The 21490-nt window shown below is 43.2% G+C and overlaps 1 protein-coding gene across 1 annotated transcript; it reads right to left on the bottom strand.

Moving 5' to 3' along the window:
* Window positions 1-282: 282 nt before the first annotated feature.
* Window positions 283-13742, bottom strand: IGSF1 (immunoglobulin superfamily member 1; the record flags this gene model as incomplete). The annotated part of the gene is given in 23 exon segments (XM_081125747.1): window positions 283-575; window positions 579-678; window positions 833-956; window positions 1341-1619; window positions 1737-2024; window positions 2217-2504; window positions 2696-2983; window positions 3782-4069; window positions 4717-4995; window positions 5292-5582; window positions 5956-5988; window positions 6084-6154; window positions 8024-8144; window positions 8477-8671; window positions 8674-8748; window positions 9637-9688; window positions 9692-9891; window positions 9894-9929; window positions 10147-10431; window positions 12309-12596; window positions 12808-12859; window positions 12863-13089; window positions 13673-13742. Coding segments are annotated over 23 exon segments (3963 nt in total). The 3' UTR covers window positions 283-542.
* Window positions 13743-21490: the final 7748 nt, after the last annotated feature.

Here is a 21490-nt window from a genome sequence, read left to right as displayed (position 1 = left end):
CATCTATTAATTCAATAATGAAATGGAATTACAATAGGACATTCCTTTCAGACATCATGTCTCAAACCAAGTTGGTAAGTACTATTTTGGAGCCTTCCCTCCTCCCCACCCCATCCTCAAGCTCCTTTCTCTATACTAGCAGCCCCATGCTCTCTTATTCTGCCTTGGAGGTAAGTTTCAATACACCATTTCTGCTAAGTTGTAAGTGAACAACAGACCAATGAAAAATCACTGTCATAGTTTTTGCAGTTAAATACTAAATAGTCTCTTTATTCAGAAGAATACATGTTTAATAGAATTACATGCACTAGTAAATTAGTACAGTGAGGAGTTACAGGGATGGGGAATCTCTACAGGAAACATCTCACCCTATATCTACAGTTGAGAGTAGAGCTCTCAACTCCCAAAATCCGCTTGACCCAGCTCAGGTGATTAGTGGCCAAGGAATAGGAGATGGGGTTGATTCCCAGGGTAATCAGTCATATTTGCAGGTCTCTGAGAATAAAAGAGAGAGGAAGGGAAAACTTTTGTAAAGGAGATTATTATATTAGGACTGGCAGGTCCATTGAGGTTCCCTAAGAGATTGATGATGAAGAGTTGGAATTGGTGCCCAGTTCTCCTTCTTGGTTACACTCTTCAAGGGCTATGGTCTGGTCCCTTCTATCTCTCTCCAAGTCTCTGTGTAAAGAAAAATATATGACTAAATGAGTATCCAGAACCATCAACCTGAAAACAGGTTGCATTGTGGGGCTCAGATGCTAGAAACACATTCAGAGCATTGTTTTTCCATCAGTCCTGGTTTCACAGAAGGAGGCTGTTATGAGGTATTTACCTGGTTTGGAGTCGAGGCCATTTCCTCCACTCTATGGCTAGCACCACCCCCAAAGCTACAACCACCACCACAATCAGGGTACTTCGGACAATGTTCCCCACGGTGCACTCCTGAGCAGCAAGACCTATGATGATGAAAGAGGAGAAACCAAGGCCATAGAGGTTAATACAGGTATGTCCCACTTGATCTCTCATTGCTTCCTCATCTGGCCTCCTCCAGGCTTTATTTGGGAGCCATGTATTGAGATTGTAGGGAGGGTGATCAGAGACAGTGCTTATGCTGAGGCAGAAGCAGCCTTCCTTTTGGGTAGTGAGGAAGAGGCCTTGAAAATATCCTGCTCATGATCTTTGAGCAGATCTGAGGTCCCACTCCTTACCATCCTGAAAGAAATATCACCACACTTGTCTCTGACTCCAACCCCCCTTCCATATTTGGGTTATCTCCATGGGGACTATCTCTGGGATCCCAGGTGTTTTATGCCAGGACCATGGAGGGATTATCCACTCACCTGCTGCACCCACCAGCTCCAGGGGATCACTAGGCTCTGACCAGATATCAGGGTGGGCCTGGAGGCGGTAGCTGCAGCTGTAGTTTCCAATGCCTTTTCCTTCTATGTTGCTAATGACAAAGTCTCCATCCTCTGAGAACTGCTGAGGTGCTTCTTCTCCATCACGTTCCAGGACAAATTCAACACCTGGCATGGGTCCTCGGCACTGAAGGGTGATGTCCTTCCCTAGCTTGAACACAGCACTGGGCCAGGCTGACAAGGAGGGTTTAGGGGGCTTATCTGCAATCAATCAGGACACAGAGTTAGAAGAAGTGGCCCAAGCCCTTTACCCCCTTAAGCCAAACTACTAAAAACACTATAAAATCTAGACTCTTACTGAAGTCTCCAGGACCTTACCAGTCACCCAGATGTGCAGGGGGTCACTGTGATTAGAAGCTGCAAGGGGAGCAGAGTCTAAATAATAGACACAGCTATAGATCCCAGAATCTTCACTTCTAACTGCTGGCATCCAGAAGTCAGCCTTGTATCCACTTGGCCGCTGTTTCTCTAGGGGTTCTTGAGAACCCTCCTTCAACAGGACAAATGTTGAGTCTGGCAGTTCCCCTTGACACTGAAGAGTCATATTTTCTCCAGGGGCCACCATGGGACTAGGCTGGGCTAATAGGCTGGGTTTGGGGAGCAAACCTAGAAAACATTAACTCCTGGTCAGAGAGAAGGGGTCACTTGCCAGTACATTTCCCTTGGAGACTCTGTTCAGTAAAGAAGAAAGACTATTGCTTGCCTCTCCTTGAAGTCTTTGAAAACCATCTGAACCATGTCCCAGTCTATTCCCTCCTTTCTACAACCCCTGACCACTCCAGAGCATCTTCCCCTTACCTGTGACTATGAGTTCCAGGGTGTTACTAGGCTGTATCTTGATAGGGCTGGCCCAGTCAGGGTGGTAGCAGCAGGTGTAATGTCCTATGTTAGCACCAGATATATTGGTGATGGGGAATGCCCCATCATTACTGGTGGATACCCAGAGCTGCACTGAAGTGGCTTCTTTTCCTTTGTGCAGAATGTACCCTACTCCATCAACTGGCCCTTGGCACCAGAGAGTAACATCCTGCCCAATGGGAACCACAGAACTGGGCTCAGCAAATAACCATGGTTTGGGGAATGTGTCTAGGAAGAGACCAAACATGTAAAGCGGTGAGTATGCAAACTTAGCACTTGCTGAATTAACCCTTTATCTTTCTCCTTCTGGCCACAATAGATCCCCTCCATGGCCTAGACTAGCCTTCCAAGAAGAATTACCCTCCCTAATCCCTACAGCCATTGTCTCTGTCCCAGCTCCATGTTTTGTCTGTCCTTACCTGTCACCCAGATCCTAACAGGCTTGCTGAGATATGATCCCCGGTTTGACATGGTCGTCTCATAGTAGACACAGCTGTAGTTCCCAGAGTCCTCTGCTCCAATAGTGTGGAGAAGAAAGTCAGTTGAGTTCTCTGAGGTACTCTGAAACTGTAAAGGAACCTGGGTTCCCTCATGCAAAAGGGCAAACCTCATGCCTTGGAAAGCCCCTTGGCAGTGCAGGATCATATTCTTCCCAGGAAGCACCACAGGACCTGGCTTTGCCAGGAGAGTGGGTTTGGGGTAGAATTCTGAAATTAAACAAACCACAACATGAGAGAAGCTTGTCCCTTACATTCTGTAAATTGCTTTTTTACTGCTATTATAAGAAACAATATGTTTACTGTAGAAAATTAGAAAATACATCAAAAAAACAAATGAAGATAATATAATTCTACCACTCAATGATAATCATTCTTTATACATGTTTATATATTTATTTTTAATTATTTTTTTCTATACATGCCCATGTCATTGTGGTTATAACTATTTGCATAATTAGGATCCTACTATATGCATGGTTGTGTGCATGGTTGTGTAGTTAGTATTTCTCACTTAACTATATTATAAATATTTTCCTATGATGTTACACAGCCTTTGAAAACTATAATTTCTAATGGCTGCATAATATGCAGCTGACATTTCAAGGTCTTAGCCCTTTCTCTGAGGGCCAACCAGCCCATCAATCTCTGATAGCCCAGGTAAAGAAAAAGTGGACACTGAACTTAAAGCTCAAGGCCAAGCAATAAAATGATCTCAGAAATAGGGCAACATGAACTTGGTTCTAGGGATCTGACACTCCCATCTGCCTCACATCTTTCTCCAGAAATTAATTACTTGCCTCCTTCCTCTCCTTTGTCTCTTATTCTTGTATTGATAATAATATCAGCAGCTGCCTTACATGGACTGTTTACCATGTGCCAGTCCCTGTCTTAAGCACTTTCTTGGTGACTTTTAGAAGGAGCATTTATTCCTCTCCCCCTGACAGGCCTTCTACCCACTGTCCCAGGGTCAGTAACCCTCTCCGCCTTCATTTCCCCACTTCTGACCTGTAACCACGAGCTCCACAGGGTCGCTGGGCTCAGACCAGATAGCAGAATCATAATAGCGGCAGCTGTAATTCCCTCCATCACCGATGCCCATTGAAGTTATCAGAAACTGAGCTGTACTGGCTCCTGGGCTTGTCCAAGACTTGTCACTGGATGCTATTTCACTTCCATCTTTGTAAAGAATAAAGCTCATATGCTCATGGGGGGTAGAGCAATTGAAAGTCACTCGGGCACCAAGAGTGACCATTGGGCTGTCCCATGTGTTAAAGAAGGGCTTCGGGTACATTTCTAGAAGATGAAAACAACAAAACAGAACACAAAACCAACTTAGGGGGGAAAAAGGAAGAAAAATAGCTCATATAGCTAGTATTGGTTCCAGGACACTGTTTTATTTTTGTAGTATTGCATTCATAATTAGATGCATTTAAAAATGCGCTCAAAGTCACTTTGCAGATGAACTTCTCACAGGGCCCCCTCATCCCCACCCCTCACCTCCTGTAGCTGAATATTCATTGCCATCAGGGCAGAAAATGGAGGCTAGCTAAAAGAGTGAATTGTCATTGGGGTTCTATTGATTCCCTGAGACTCAGTTTGCCCACTTTGACAAGAAGGGGAAATAGTGCCTGCTCTACAAGGTACCATTCCCCCTTCTTGTCCAAATATTCCTTGAATATTTGTTCTCTAGCTAAATAAAATAATTGATATGAAAATAATTAGAAAAATTAAATCACCCTCTACAAACCCCAGCTATTAATAACGATTACTGCTATTAATATCGTGCAGCCAGAGGCCCTGGCACTCCCTGCGCCACGCCTGCCTGGCTCTAAGATTGGATACAGGCTCCTAGGACGGGCAACAAATTTGCTGCCGGGAGAGGAGTGTTTGACCCAGAGTTTTGCCTTCCCCCCCCCCACACACACCCTTTTCAGCTCTACCTTTTATAATAAGCTCCAGGGGCTCGCTGGGCTCAGACCACTTGAAGGGGTGCATTTCAGTGTGAGTGCTGCAGCTATAATTGCCTTCGTCTTTATCCTCCATTCTTCGGATTGTAAAGAAGGCTTCTCTCCCAGCTGCACCAAGTTGCTGGACAGGTTCCTGCAATCCCTCCTTATACAGAGCAAACCCCATGCCTGCCAGCCATCCTTTGCACCGGATTTGCAGTTCCTGGCCCCGGATTGGGGGGGGCGCAGAAATGACAGGTTTGGGGAGGATGTCTAGAAAACAAAATGGAGTGGAAGGAGTCCAAAGTTTGAAGGTGCCCAGATGGGACACTTGCAATCAATTTGTCAGTAAAAAAGAAAGCAATTTTGGACTGGTCTCTGGCTCTTTCTGTCAGTCTCCTCTCACTCTCTTACCCATCCCCAACCTTATTTCAGTGTCCCTCCTCTCCTATGTGCAGCACAAGCCCCTTGGCTCTTAATCTTTGTGCATTCCCTCATACTCAGCAACGGTGTTGGAGTCCCAGAGGCTCCTGGGGATTACTCCAGAAGGGTCCTTGGACATTTCTTACCTGTCCCCACCAGCTCAAGTGGCTCACTGGGCTCCGACACAGCCATCTCTTCCCATGAATGGCAGTGGTAACTCCCGGTATGACTCTGGGTCAGGGCACCAAGGGGGAAAGCAGCCCGGACCTGCTTTGAGGCTGGACGAGTTGCAATCCACCCAGTCCCGTCCTTCAGCAGCACAAACTCCTTAGTTGAGCCAGAAGGGCTTCTGCACCAGAGGGTTAAGTTCTTCCACGGAGCGAGAGGGAAGTTGGTCTCTGCCCATAGCTCAGGCTTAGGGGTTGGCATGATTATTTCTAGAAACAGCAAAGTTAATGAAACCATTCTCCCTCCTCCTCCCCCTTTCCTTACCCTTGAACCCCCTACTCAGATCACACTGCCCACCTCTCCTTTCAACTCAAATCCAAACTCTTTCCTTCCTTCAGAAGGGGCAGGGAAATGGAGAAGCTGATGTCTCGGATGAGACTCAGAAGTGCAGAAAGTTGGAGGAAATTTTGCAGGCACAAAAGCAGAGTTGGAGGCTGAATTTTGCCAGCAACTTTAGAGAGTGCTCCTTTCTGGCTGCCCTTCCCTTCCAATCAGTCACTCCCTGTCCACTGACACTGACACTATGTAGTTATTTCGGATCTCTAGGGAGGAATGTCCCAGTCTGGAGCAGGAAAAACTCACCAGTCTCTTCTGTCAATACCCCATTGCACAGTCCTGCAAAAGAAATTGCTGCCAGGACTCTGCCCCCTCCCACACGGGACTTTACCCTGGTCTTCTGCCCAGGCCCCTATCCCACCCCCTGTACTCACCACAGCAGAGAAGGGTTGTGATTATGAACAGCATGGTGACCCCTTGAGCTGCTCCCAGCAACCAGGCTTCTCTAGCTAGACCAGAAAAGAGATGAGAGGAGTTGCTGGGATTAGGGGGAGGGCGGAGAGAAGGGGGCGGCAATTTATGTCATTGGCTTACTCGCCATCCAATAAGGATTGGACATAGCCAGGATAATGGGAAATAATCTTTTCTGACATCATGGCTTTTCTTTTTGAGGGCTTCACCGCCTACAAACCTCTTGCTCTTTCATGACCCACGTGCCCCCCCTCCCCAGCCTATATCAGATGTCAGCTCCCCATGGCCCCTGATTAGGCTGTTGCTGGAATTGAGATGTCAGATGTGAAAATGCTTTTGTAACTCTAGCTCTCAGAACCCCTGGAGCTCAGTGTGATCGGCAGCTCTGGATGGTGGGTGAGTGAGTGGAGGGAGAAATCTTCGGTGTTTCACCTTTTTCATGCTTAACTTTGGAAGCAGTTTTTATTATGACAGTAGTGGTTCTCAAACTGACCGGCCTCACCTGCCCTTCTTATGGAAGGGTTGCCTAAGCAGCCTCGGTGAATTACCAGAGGATTGTTGGTGCTGAGCTAAGCTTGTCAGAGTGGGATCTCTCTGCCCCATTCTCCCCCATATTATGACTAGAAATATGCAGCAGTTTGGGGTTATTGGTCCTGTAAAATTAGATATTAAGCCAAAATCTATTTGAAAAATTTTACTTAGAAAACACTAACCCTCCTTCCTGGTCAGGAAAACCTGCTTTTCAAGCTGCCTTTTCTGAAATCTGCTTTCTAAACTCATTCTTTGATACACTAGTCCTGGGCTGAAGTAAGGTTCTTGAAGCTACATTTTTTTCAACCTCCTGGTTTGGAAGTTAGCCCAATGAATGTGAGACTCAGGATAGATTCTGAGGAGAACCAGAACTTGTTCCCCACTGAAACTTTGAAAACTCAAAGGGTGGTGGTTTTTGCAAAAGGCTTAGGTGGCTCCCTTCTTGTTACTGAAGCACTCTGTCCTTCAGATACCATTGGAAAACACAGACACACACAATCAGTTATCATCCATTGTGTATTGAATACTCCCAGACACACAAAGTTCTATGATCATAATGGTGGTGGTGGGGTACAGCCAGGAGCAGAGGGTGGGGAGATATAAGCAAGGCATTCAGGAGCTGAGGCTCCCACCAGGCCAGGAACTGTCATTTCTCTTCTCATTTCTAAACAGAATAGCCTGAACACAGGCCATAGAGATGGGGAGAGAGGGTGGTGGCATCAAAGATCGAAGGAAATGACAAGAGAACTTGTTTGGCTTGTCATTTTCTGGGTCATAGGAAGCCATCTGATTCCTTGGCCCAATCCATTGTTTCATCAGATGCCCATCCAAGTTAAGATTCTATTCTCAGAATGTTCTGCACAGGTAGTTGGAGGCCAGAGTGGCAGAGAAGTTGGTTTATATGGCAACTAGGATAAACCACAAGACTCTCCCTTGAGAGCTAGGGGTTAAGGGTGAAAAGTTGGGATGGGAATTGGATAACATCCAGGGGGACAGGAGAACATGGCTTCTTGCAAAAGAAAAAGTTGTGACCAAGTTAATATGGGATACATCAATCATCTCTGAGGGGCATGGTGGTATGGGTGGGAGATTTGGGCACTCTCCTAGGGGGAATCGGTGAATGAGGTTCTAATTATTTCTCCCGCCTCTGAAAATTATTTTTCCACCCTCTAGCTTGAGTACTGACCCCTCTGTGAGGTGAAAGAGAAGCAGTTGGAATGAGAAAGTCTAATGTCTTAAACCCGGGGGGGGGGGGGATACAAAAGGTGTACCCCTGTGGCTTGTCTCAACTTAAGCATGACTCATGCCTGAGTCTCTGGAGAGCCTGAACTCAGCTAGATTGAGGAGCAGGGGGTTGAGACAAGGCAGTTACTTGATTCTGAGTCTCTGACATTTCCACCTTATCCAAAGCACTACCAACAACAAAGCGACAAGTTGCATGGTTGAGGACAACCTGATAGCTTCATTCAGAATGTAATTCCAAGTGAGCAAGCCTGTGGCCAGAGAACACAAGCCAGGGCCTTGATGGGGATAGGGACAGGTGAACGCATTCATGTGGGAAGGGAGAGATGGTTATTGACAGTGAAGGTAAGGTGAGAACAAAGTGGTCTTCTTTTTCATGAAGAAAAGGAGCCTTGAAAGTATCCTGCTCTCTGCCTTTGAGTGATTGTGAAACCACCTCAGGGGAAGGGTGCCAATACCCAAGGGCCCTGACTTACAAGCTCCTCACTCCCCTTTCCATATCTATTTGTGCACTGATCTGGGATCCCAGGGTATCATGGTCAAAGCCATAAAAGGGCATCCCTATGAAGAGTTGTCCTTTCACCTGCTGGCCCCATCAGCTTCAGAGGCTCACTGCAATGTGACCAGATGTTAGGGTGTGCCTTTATGTGATACATGCAACTGTAGGTCCTTGTGCCTTTCCCTTCAACATTACTGATAATAAAGTCTCCATTCACTGAGAATGTTTGGAATGTTACTCTTTCTTCCCATTCCAGAGAAAATTTGAGTACTGGGTGATGCACTCAAGGGTGATGGCTCTTTCTAACTTGAATACGGTGCTGGGCCAGGCTGACAGGGAGGGTTTGGAGGGCTTATCTGCAGTTAATCCAGAGACCAGAGTTAGAAGTGACCTTGAACTCAGTACCCTCTTCCCCAAGAAATGTTTTTCAGCTTCCTATTTTGTCTTATCTTCCTTTCTATTTTCACTAGATCAGTGGCTTCAAAATTTGACTGTGAAATTAGCCAGTCAGAGAAAGGCAAGTACCATATGATTTAACTTATATGTGGAATCTAGTGAGCAAAATAAATTAACAAAGAAAATAGAAACAGACTTATAGAGAACAGACTGACTGCTGTCGGAAGGAAGGAGGGTTGGGGGACTGGGTGAAAAAGGTGAAGGAATTAAGCAAAGAAAAAAAATCATCATAGACATAGACAACAGTCTGGTGATTACCAGAGGGTAAGGGGGTTGGGGGAGGTAGAAGAGGGTACAGGGGTGATAAATGGTGATGAAAGAACACTTGACTTGGGGTGGTGAACACACAATACAATATATAGATGATGTATTATAGAGTTGCATACCTGAAACCTTTATAATTTTATTAACCCACGTCATCCTAATAAATTCACCAACAAAAGAAAGACAAACAAAAGCCTACAAAATTTGACCATGCAACAGAACTCCTTAGCCCATTCCTTGGTGCCCACTCCTATCTTTAATCAGGACCTCATATCTATAAGTTTGCCCTGGCATGAAAGAAAATAACGTTTCCAGGGGTTAAAATGAGGCTAGGTCATGCTGAAACATAGGGTTTGAGTAAAAATCCTGGGAGAGAAGGTACCTAAAGTTTTTGAAGAAAAGTCTACACCAAACTCCTAGACTGTTTTTCCTTGGTTCATATCTCCAAGAGAATAAAGATCCACTAACACCTTTTTAGAACATTGTAATGATGATAAAAACAAACAATAGTTGTTAGCACTTGCCTACAACCACAAGCTCCATGGTATTGTGTGATTTCATCCTGATAGAGGTTTCCTAGGAGAAAAGACAGTGGCAGCTATAGATGCCAGCATCACTGTAGGTCACATTGTTGAGGAAGAATGACTCGTCATAATCGATGATGGTAGCATACAAGAGTTGAAGTGGTTTGTCTTCTCCTTTCTTACAGAGTGTAAGCCCCACTCCATCCACTGGTCCTTGACACCACAGGCTCATGTCCTGACCTATCTGGACAAAAAACTGGGCAAAGCAAGTAGCCAGGTCTTGGGGAAAGTGTCTAGGATGAGACCCAAAATATAAAGGGCTAATAGTCTGACATCCTCCTCCTACTACTTGGGGCTTTTTTCCTCTTCTTCCTCCAGTCCACCTTTGGCAAATCCCAGTTCCTTCCCCACTGTTATCCCTGGCTACATGATTAGGTTCTCCAAGGGGCCCAGAGGGAGTTGCGTATCCTTAGTCTCTAATATAGGTCCCATGGCATCCCCCTCTCCTACCAGTTACCCAGATTTTCAGGATATCACTGAGGAGTGAACCTCTGTATGACCCATCATAGTAAAAAGAGAGGTAATGTCCAGCATCATGGGTGTTCAAAGCCCAGAAGAAGAAATATGTCTCATTTTTTATTATCTTTTTGTGGTAAAAAGACTTCTCTAAGTCTTCAAGCTTTATTAGAGCAAAAGTGATTCTATAGATTGGCCCTTGACACCTGAGATTCAGGCTTTCTCCAGGTGCTATGATGGGCCCAGGATAAGCTATAAGAGTTGGTTTGGGATAGAGTCCTAGAAAGGGAAGAGACCCTGAGTTAGAGGTAGGATGATTCCTCCCTATTATTTTTTGTTTTTTCTTTCCTAGTTTCTTTAAACAGGAAGTGATAGCTGAAATTTACCCTTTGCTCCCTCCCCTTCCTTGAATCTCTCCCTGTTCTAGGAGGTAATCAAGGGTAGGTTCACTTATGCCCCTGCCCTCTCACCAGACTCGATCAGCTCCACTGAGCTCTAACTATGCTTCATGGTGTGTTTCAGTGGAATATCTACATCTGTAATTCCCTGTATCTTTAGAACCCTGAAATGACATGTGTAATTTTTCCAACCACTGAGAAACAAACTTTTAAAAAATGACTTTGATTCCATCTTTGTAAAGCATGAATGCAAGTGCAGTATTAAGGATGGATTTTGAACACATGTAAGACCCTATTACTCAACATCAGATTGGAAGAAGCCAATAAGGAGGGATTGGGCAGTAAGTCTACAACCCAAAGAAATCACTGTTAATTGGACCACACCCTTGTTTCCATGTATTGTTCCTCCAAGGAGATCATACTACAAAATAGAGGGCAAACTTTCTTAACATACCACTATTTCTTACCTACCCCAATCTCAGGTAGACTTACCCATCCATTATTGGAAGGATCAGCTCCATCATATGCTCACTGAGCATTTTGGATCATGCCAGTCTAGGGATATGCAAGTAAAGGAGACAACAAGCTCATGGCCAAAGGGGATGCCAGTGAACAGGTAACTGCAGAAGCGTGTGCTAGTAGAATCTTTGCTGAAAGGGCATTCATACAAAAAACATACATACATGCAGTTCAAACAGACAGACCTTTGTTTTTGATCCTTAATAAAAAGCTATACTAATAAAATTAATATCTACCATTTATTGAGAACTTATATACCAGGCACTGTACATATATTATATTTAGGCAAATCCTCACAACAACCCTGTGAGGTAGGCATTATTATTATACCAATTTTGCAAATCAGGAAAGTGGGGCACAGAGAGACACCATATAGTAGATTGGATAGATGCTGTTATCCCATGTTTGAGTGAGGGAAACCATAGCACAGAGAGGTGAAGTCACTTGCTCTAGATCATACAGGGATGCGGTGTCAAAGGTGGAACTAGAAACCAGGATTACTGCTTCTAAATCCAGGGTGCTTTCTGTAGCACCACAGCTTTCCCCAACCCTATGCAGTTTGATGGAGAAACTAAAGCAAATGTGGCCAATTCTGTTTTTAAGGCATCCAAGTCATAGCATGAGGGAGTTGGGGCAAGCGTGTGCGTCTGGAATTTGGACATTTGGGGGAGACTTTTGCTGTGTTTAAAGCTTGTTACTGCTGTACTGGATCTGTATATACATGACTAAAGCAATTTATAAAACCATTTCTAAAATATGCACTATCACTTTTTTTGTCATTTTTGCTTATTTTTTATTGCCAGTACTAACAACTCATTCTATTTTCCACACTAAAAATTAATAATAACAAATAGAATAAAAATACATTAATTTTTAAAAATATCAGTTTATAAGATTGCAGTGGCAGTGCCTGGCACATGTTATGTGCTCAATAAATATAGTTTAATGAATAAATGAATGCACATTATACAACAAGTAGAAAACAAAAATGTGATGAGCTGAAGCTGCTGGACATTTGGCTGGGCTTACTCACTAGCCAAGAGATTGGCTCCCACAGGTCTGCCTGGTAGCATGTGTGATTCTAATTTCCATCTCATTAAAATGTCAAATGACTCTAGCTAATGGACCTTGCAGGGCCTAGGAACTGGCAGAGGAAAGTAAAATCAGAAACCCTATCTCATCCAGCCATGATCCCGGGGACAACAATCATCAGGCCCCAGCAGCCATAGCTACACCCACCTGCCACAATCAGCTTCAGGGGGTTGCTGGGTTCTGACCACAGAGTGGGGAGTATCTGAATATGAGTATGGCAGATGTAAACCATTTTGCTCTCAGGTGTCATGTTGGCAATGGAGAAGATGGCCACTGTCCCAGTTGGGATTTGGTAATCCATGGGCTGGCCATATCCTTCTTTATACAACATGAATACCAAATCCTGCAGCCAGCCATGACAAAGTATGTTAACATTATGTCCAGGAAGAGGAGAGGTCTCAGAGTGGATCCAGAAGATGGGCTTGGGCAGCTGGCCTGGAAGAAGAGAGAGAACTGGTAAAACAAGAATAGTACTTCCAGTGGAACAGACTGGCTGGTTACTTACTAACTGTGAAATGCCTGCATATATGTATGCATGCATTTGAGGTAAATGGATGAATGAATTAAACAAACCCTGCACTGGGAAGGCAAGTTTGAATCCCAGGAGCTGGAGTTTATTCTTGATTATCTATTTATGTCTTCTTACCTGGTGCCTCCAACTCTAAAACTTTACTGGGCTCTGACCAGCCTTTCTCCTTCTAGTAGAAGCTCCTATAGAGACCTGTATTGTACTTAGTAAGGGCACCTATGGGGAATGAAACTGGGAAGGTCTTGTAGGAGGGGCAAATCCAGGTTATCTGTGTTTTATCCTTCATCAGCAGGAACTTGATTGAAATTAGAGAGGGGCTTTTGCACCAAAGCGTGATGTTCTCCCATGGGGTCTGGGGGTAGTTGGTCTGTATCCACAGCTCAGGTTGAGATTGTGTCACTGTCATTCCCAAAGATCACAAAGATGTGAGTACTACAACTCTCCCATAATGTGTCCCCAGTGTCCCTTAAAATTAGTCTTGACCCAGATTCTTCCTTTTTTCTTCGTTTGGGAACAGGAGTATCTGCTCGTGTGGGAGGTGGGATAAGGATCCCAGAATATTTGTTCAAGGAATCCAAGTGAATTGGGAAACAAAGTGCAAGCCTGGCTTCCTTTTCATCTGAGATAAAACTCTTTGCTATTCTGTGGGAAACCAGGTCATGAAGTCAGGGACTCTTATTCCCAACCAGCTCAATCTGGGAATTTTCTTTGGTATCTCAAGGCAGTTTGGTTCAGGGCCATGGAGGCAGGCCGATGTCTTGGAACCTTCAGGAAGGAAGGTACTTGAGGTATCAGTACGCATTTACCTATTGATGTCCTACCCAGATTCAACCCCCAAAAAAGAGATTATGGTAAAGGAAAACCCCCCTCATTGTCCCCACCCACTCACAAATATGAATACTCTCCTCTCCCTCCCCAAGGTGCCTACTCATAAGGACACTATGACAGGGTGACTTGCCCCTCACCCCTTCCTTGTACTCACAAATGCAAAAGAGCAAGAGAGTGAATGTCTGCAGCATGGTGGCCTCCTCCCCTGGCCTGTCCAATGTCATGAGACCTCCGGTGCTCAAGGCTTAAAGGGCTTTGCCCCCAGCAGGTGGTGTGATCTAAAAGCAGAAGTGTTTTTACTCAAAGACTTGTCCTCCTTAAAGTTTAGTTTGGATCACTAAACTGCTGTTGACAACCTTACTACCTTCTCCCTCACAGACATTCAAGGTATTACAAGGTATTACAAGGTCACATGTTACTTCCTCTCCTTGCCTCTTTTCCCCACTTTCCCCTCCAGTCACTCAAGGTCTTTGCTGATATCTAAGATGTCAGATTCATTGAAATGTTTGTTTTTACCTGGGATCTCAAAGGCCCAGAGGTGTGACCTAATCCAGGCCATAGGATGAAGGAAATGGGAGTTGTAGAGAGTCATATACATATATATGTAAACATATACATATATATGTAAATATATACATATATATGTAAATATGTATGTAAATAAATATGTATGTAAATATGTTTGTATATGTGTGTGCATGTATATTACTGAGTCCTCCAACAACATAGCAAAGGAGGCATTCATACCATCCCCATTTTGGTGGCAAAAGAGACGAGATTGAGGCTTAACGAAGATATATAATTTTCCCAAAGTAAAAAAATATTAAATATCAGAGCTGAAATTCAATTCATGTTGAACTCCTGGGCTGTAAGAAGCAGGTGGACAGTCAGAGAGCCAAGAAGGCACAGTTTCTTTTTGCACTGAAGGATGCTCAAATCACCCTCTCTGAACTTTTTTTATCTGTGAAGTGAGGGAATAAAATCTACCTAAGCATTGTAGTTGTGTTGGATCAGAGATAAGATATGTACAGTGCCAGGGACTGTGAACATTTCTTAAAAAGGAGTCTATTTTTCTTCTTCCCGAAGTGTACATCAACCTGGTGTAGGACCCTAAAGATGCTCTTTCCACTTCAGGCCTTTATTTCTACTCCTTTTAGGGTCAGGGTCAAGCCCGGGTTTGGGTGCCACCCTATTGCTTTGTTGCCCTGAGGCTTTTGGCCAGGATTTATTGGGGAAGCCAGGTTCTACTGCCAAAGAAAGGTTCAACCTGGGATTCTGCCCATGAATGTCATCTGAGAAGTCATCCTTGTCACTTGGACCAATAAGCTAGGGTTTTGCATCCTGAGGGTTTGAATGGAATCAGAGAAGCTGGAATGATCAGCATGGCTGATCCCTCTCCTACCACTAAGGAAACTATACCATTTATATTCAGCCCAAATGATGAATTTTATGCCTAAGAAACAGACAGCAGCTGCAAACTTCAGGTTAATTGGCTACACCCATTTTGGCCTTTCACACCCCTTACCCCCAACTTCAACAGTCTAGCCTTTTTACCCTCCTCTTCTACTCCACCTCAAGCACTTTCCCCACCCTTAGACACCTCCGCAGTGCCTTTAAGCATGACATACCCCATACTAGAAATGACTAATGACTCCTCCCATCCCACAACAGCGTAGCTTTGAGGACTCCAGGAATCAAAGGGGTTGGGCTCCGGAGGGTGCCGGGTTCCTGTTCCGCTGAAGGTTTGGGAGGAAGATTGAGAGGATAAAGGGAAGATATCTACAGTGCCCAGAGATTCTCAGCAAGGTAAGGCTGGGATGGTGAGGGAAGAAGAAAAGAAGGGATGAAGAGGGTGGGGGGACATACTGGGGAGCAGTTTGATTAACTGCAATTAATTATAGCAGGAGACTATTTTGGGGTTTTGTTTAGGATCTGATGGCCAGTATTTAATCTTCAGCCACTGGACTATGCGTTCATTTGCAGGTACTTACGGTAGTTGAAGGGCAGTTCGGATTTTGGAGATTCTCCAATGAGCTCCTCCAGATGCAGCAAAGTGCCTGGCGGGGGAGAAGAGCTGTCTAAGGACAGCCTCTCAGGCTCCACGCTCCGCCTCGCTCTCTACCCAGCCTGATCGCTGGCCAGCTCGAACCTTCGCTAACTCTGCCTGACACCTGCAGTTCTCCGACAGCCGGGATTTCTATGCCCCTCCCAGCTCTCAGCCTCTCTCGCGACTCCCTGCAGAGGTTGCTGGAGCCAAATTCAGGCTTCTGCCACCTTACATGTCTCTCACAGTTTCATTGGATCACTGTATTCTGGAGGGGAGAGGGACAGCTCTTAAGACTGCCAAAGCTGTATATTCTTCCTCTCCAGCTCCCCAATGTCTTTAAAGGGATCTCAGATCTTTCTCTGACCATTTAATATTCCACAGCGCATAAACATTGCCTCCATGGTTTAAAGGTTTAAATGCTTACAATGTGCATATGGTCCCTGGGCATCTACTATTTCTAATTTTCATAGCAAGCCTATAAGATGTGTTACTTCCCTCAATTTTACAACTGAGGAAACTGAAGCTCAGAGAGGGTTAAGTAACTTCGACAGCCTTCAAATTCCAGCTTGGGATAAAAACCCAGCCTTCAGAGACATACAAATTTGGATTTCAGTCCAGGTTCCATTATTCAATAGTGAGTTAAACTCTGTGATTCCCAGTTCCCCACCTGTAAAATAAACAAACAAACAAAAAAGCTATTGCAAAAGGCTTCAATGGGATAGTGCATGTAAAACTTATAGCATAGTAAGCTTAATATATGGTAGGTGCTTAATAATTAGTAGCTGCTGCTACTACCACCAAAGATGTAGACAACTGTTAACAAATTTAGTTGACCATGAAAGACTTTTTAAAATGATAATGAATGAATAAGATACTAAGCAAGTTTATTCTTGTGTATGGTGTAAGTTGGGGGTCTAGTTTCATTTTTTGCATGTATCTGTCCAATTTTCCCAACACCATTTATTGAAGAGACTGTCTTTACTCCATTGTATGCCCTTGCCTCCTTTGTCAAAAATTAATTGATCATAAAGGTGTGGGTTGACTTCTGGGGTCTCTGTTCTGTTCCATTGATCTATATGTCTGTTCTTGTGCTACTACTGTTTTGATTACAATGGTTTTGTAGTATACTTTGGAGAAGCTGTGGTACATTTACACAATGGAAGACTATGTGTCTGTAAAAAAGAAAGATCTCTTACCCTTTGCTACAGCATGGATGGATCTGGATACCATTATCCTAAGTGAAATAAGCCAGTCAGAGAAAGACAGATATCACAAGATCTCATTTATATCTGAAAACTAATGAACAAAATAAACTGATGAATTAAATAGGTCCAGAGGCATGGATGAATGGAACAGACTGACAGATCTCAGAGGGGAAGGAGGTGAGGGAGCAGGAAGAGATTAACCAAAGAACATATATGCATATATGCATAGCCAGTGGACACAGACAATAGTGAGGTAAAGGCCTGGGGTGAGGCAAGGGTTGGGTGGAGGGGGAAGTAGGGGAAAAATAAGGGACATCTATACTAATGTCAACAATAAAAAAGTAAACTAAAAAAGAATGGTACTAGGCAAAGCTCCTGATATATATGATGGTGTCAAAGAATAGCATCCAATTGATTCATAGATCAATTAATTGTAAAATATAGTAAATTTTTTCTTTATGTGGATTTTTTGCTTTCATAAAAGATTAAATATTATCTATGTAAAAATGCTGTAATTTAAGAGCAAACCATGTAAAAATAAAGTAACAGCTCTTTTAAAGGCAAATTGAATATCACATTTTCATGCATCAGGTGATATGAATTGTGGCTTCCTGGCACACTCTGTTTCTTCACACAATTACAAACTGCAGATTACTGCATAAAGAATAGAACAGCCATATTAACATAAAACTGTTTTTTGGGGCCAAATTATTTTGATTCTCTAAGCCTCATTTTTCTAATTTGTAAAATGGGGATTATAATTGTATTTACTATCACACAGAGTTTTGTCTAGAGTTGTATGAAAATCCCCCATGTGAAGCAGTACATATTGCCTGGGACACAGCAAGTATCCATTATTCAATAAATGGTGAGTATTTTCTTTGTGCCAAGCATTCTTCTACATGCTGACAATTCAAAGTGGATGGCTGTCTCTGCTCTTAAGGAGCTTGTAGTCTAAGGATAAAGAGTAATAGAGAAGGTGGTGTAGGAGATAGCTAGAGAAGGGGATGCCATGAGAGTCAGAGAATTGCAATAGGAAAGACCAAGGTATGGAGAATTGCAAACAGTTTGCTGTTGTTATGGGCCTGAACTAGGGCAGCAGAAGCAGAGGAGGGGGGAGCAAGTGTACCCAAAATATTTAGGAGGTAAAATTGACTGAACACGATGGTTGAACACAGTAGTGATAGTCAGGATGAAAATATGCATACCAATTTTCAAAACATTTATATAGTAATCACTATGATAGTACTAGACACCATAAATACTAACTCATCGTGTCCCCATAACAACACTATGGGATAGCTATCATTATCAGCTCCATTTTACAGATGAAGAAAGTGAAACATAAAGCCATTAAGCAAATTGACCAATGTCTACACAGCCAGCAAGTGGCAGAGCTAGGATTCACAGAGCTAGAATTCATATCTAGGCAGCCTTTATATACAATCTCAAGTTTTGTTTTGTTTTTACTTAAACCACTTTATTGGTTTTACTTTATATTTTAAAAGGGTCTTATATAGAAAAGATTTCTGAAAAGTTTTATGCTAAGTAACTGAACAACTCCTTAACTAAACAACTTCTTAGCCCCCCTTTTTTTTTTTTAAAAAAAAATAGAGGTATAATTGACATACAACATTATATTTTACATAATGTTTCAGGTGAACAACATAATGACTCAATCTTTGTATATATTGTGAAATGCAGTACCATGTTCTTAACCACTACCCTACGCTGTCTTTGCGTTGGATGCCTGTAATGATAAAAATTTAAAATAGATGTAAAAATAGTAAAAGAGAAAAGACTAATCAAATGCATCGTTAATAATGTAGGAAAAGGTGATGATAGTATTCCCCTACTCTCTGCAAGTCCTTGGGCTGAGACTTTTGTTCTTGAAACAGCAGCCTGGATCTATAGCCCAAAATCCCCTCTAACTGGCCATGGAAGCCTAAAAAGGTCATGGGACTATGTAAGTGAGAATACCACTCACTCTCAACTTTTGCTCTGGGTCCCTATGGAAACTTGAAGGGACTTATTATTCAGACTTCATAGAAGCCTGTCATCCAAACTATAGCTGGCAATTGAGATACTAGAAGCTCCATCTCTAGGCTACCTCTGTGGGTCTTGAACCTTACAGTCTGCCTGCAGCTGGAGAAACAATTTCTGGCCAACCTTCCCAGAGAAAACTTGAGAGGCCAAATATTATAAAGCTGGTGGTAGAGGCCCACAGGATCTGGATCTGGGGCTGTGACATAACTGAAATAGAGTTCTTTTTGTTGGTTCTGCTGGCCTCCCCACATCAGGAATCCACCAGGCTTGTGGCTCCGTGATTCTGAATCTTACACACACACACACACACACACACACACACACACACACACTCCAAGAAGCCAAGAAGACCGGGTTTCTCTCCTTGTTTGAAAGTTGGCTGATATTAACTCTTCTTTCAGGGAATGCTTTGAGAATGACCAGTCTTATTCCTAGTGGCCAGGGCCCCTTTGACTCTCCATCCCCTTACAATGGTGAGATGGACAAGAGTGGGTTGGTATGGGAGCTCTCACTCTCACTGTCCTGGGAAGTGGTGATACCAGAAAATATTACTGAGCCATACCCCTGTGTACTTTCACACCTTGAGCATGGGAGCTAGAAGAGGGTTCCAACTCTTATGGATTGTAAAACAACTGTTAGGCATAGAGTTTATTAAGTACCTACTATAAACATTGAAGTAGGTGATGTGGTGGAGTGTAGAGGTGGGACTAATGTGATTTGTAAGACAGGGTTTCTAAGCTCCAAAGACTCTCAACCTAGACAGAAGAAAAGAGCAATTACCTTACAAAAAAGCTGTAACGGGGACCAAAGGAGTACTAGGAAAGCTTCAAGAAGGTGGAGCTCAAAAGAGGTGAGACACCAAGGACCATGTACAGGCAAGGGGTGGTCTGGAGAGCCTCTTTCTATAACTGAGTCCAGAGTAGGACAATGAGACTTTTTAAAGCTAAATCTGTCTTATAGTTCAAAGAGGAAAAGCACAGGGCAAATCTGGCTACTTCCCAGTGATGTGCTGGAGTTGGCTAGCACTGGCTCAGGAGAGATGAATGTGTCATCTTACCTCAATCCAGCATTCAGTAATATCATGTTGGTAGCTTAAAATTGGTCATGGTTACAGAATTTACACCACTGAATAAGTAAATGCTATAAATCAGGTCCACCCCCCCCCCACCTCAGAGAACTGTTACTTAAACATTTACTAGCAAACCATTTTTTTCCAGTTTTATGTTTTAAGATAGTGATTTTTCACTGGTAAACATGAACTACCAGGAATTCTAATAATTTTCTTACACTCTCAAGAGAGTGATAAACATTGTGGCCCCCTCCCCCTCCCTGTACTTCAATACTGTGGTAAGCCATCTAAAGACTGTCATATCTCTAGTGTATTTGGTGCATTCAAAGGTTGCTAATATGTTTTAGCACCCCTCCCCAATCCCCAGTAAGTCTAAGACAACATCTTCTTCTGCAGTGGAGTAGATATGTGGAACAGACAAATAAGGAACTATGGTGGGACTAGACAAGTAGTGTTCTGGAACAGTGAGGAGGCCAAACCAGATGGATTAGGTTTCAACATAAAGATCTAGTGGAGGTTTGAGCTTTGGATGTGGGAAGTACCTTCCTTTAACAGTGAAAAGGGAAGCTGGGGCCCACCCACAGAGTTTGGGTTTCAACTTATTCTTTGTCAAGCATTTCAATAATTAAGGGCTTGGGGCACTAAGTCACTTTTGGAAGCTATCAATGAGGGTATTTTCAGGACCATGAAAGGAAGCTTTGTAGAATAAATGGAATGCAAGTGATGAACCAAACTGAAATTTATTTAACCAAAACACTCATTGTTAGCTTTAAGGTGTTATGAGCCATAAGCATGAAATTCTGCATGATCAGGCTTCTGGATGCCTGTCACAAAGCAAACCTAGAGTGGGGCTACCTATGTGAATTTAACTTAAGGTTAATGGGCCGATGGAGAAAATGAGGTTTTGTTTTGTTCCAATCTAGCAAGGCCACTGGTTCTGCATGGCCCACATACCATTTACCTGAAAGGTAAACTACTGGCCCACTGTCCCCTTTTCCTGTGTTCAATAAAGTTGATACCCCAGTAGAAAAGGGGTGGTCTCAGCCTCACTTCCTGGGGTGGGCAGGGAGAGAGGCCCTTATGAGCAGTTTAGAGTGGCTCCTATAACACAGGCAAGATGCATTAAAGTCCTTGCGCCAGGAAAGCTTTTTTTCTACTTCAGAGTCTGATTTGCCTTCAGTATATTCAAATTGTAGGCATTTTCATGGGCTTGGGGAGCAGGGAGATGGGAGGGGGAGGAAATATCTTTTGGGAACTTTTAATCACTTGTAAAAGGAAGTATAAAAGTCAACAGTTAAGTTCTTTTATTCCAATGTATTGTGTAATTAACCAATTATATAATTAAAGTTAAATGAGGATGTCTAAACTGCAAAAACAACACAAATTAGAAATTTAAAAACACATCACTGCAATATCACCCACTGATTACAATGTTTCTAATATCAGTTTATAGGAAATCATTTCAATGTACATGCATCTCCTTGAGTTCTACTTGTTTTGTGCTGCAGGATATGGTCAAATTTTCTAAAAGATCCAAGTACCCTTGACAGAGGGTAGGGGAAAATTTTTATCTAAACTGATTTGTTAATTTCATATAATTTATTG

This window comes from Miniopterus schreibersii (assembly GCF_964146895.1).
Source record: "Miniopterus schreibersii genome assembly, chromosome: X".
NCBI classification, from domain to species: Eukaryota; Metazoa; Chordata; class Mammalia; order Chiroptera; family Miniopteridae; genus Miniopterus; species Miniopterus schreibersii.
The sequence above is the reverse complement of the archived record's forward strand: the minus strand, read 5'-3'. Positions and strand labels throughout refer to the sequence as shown.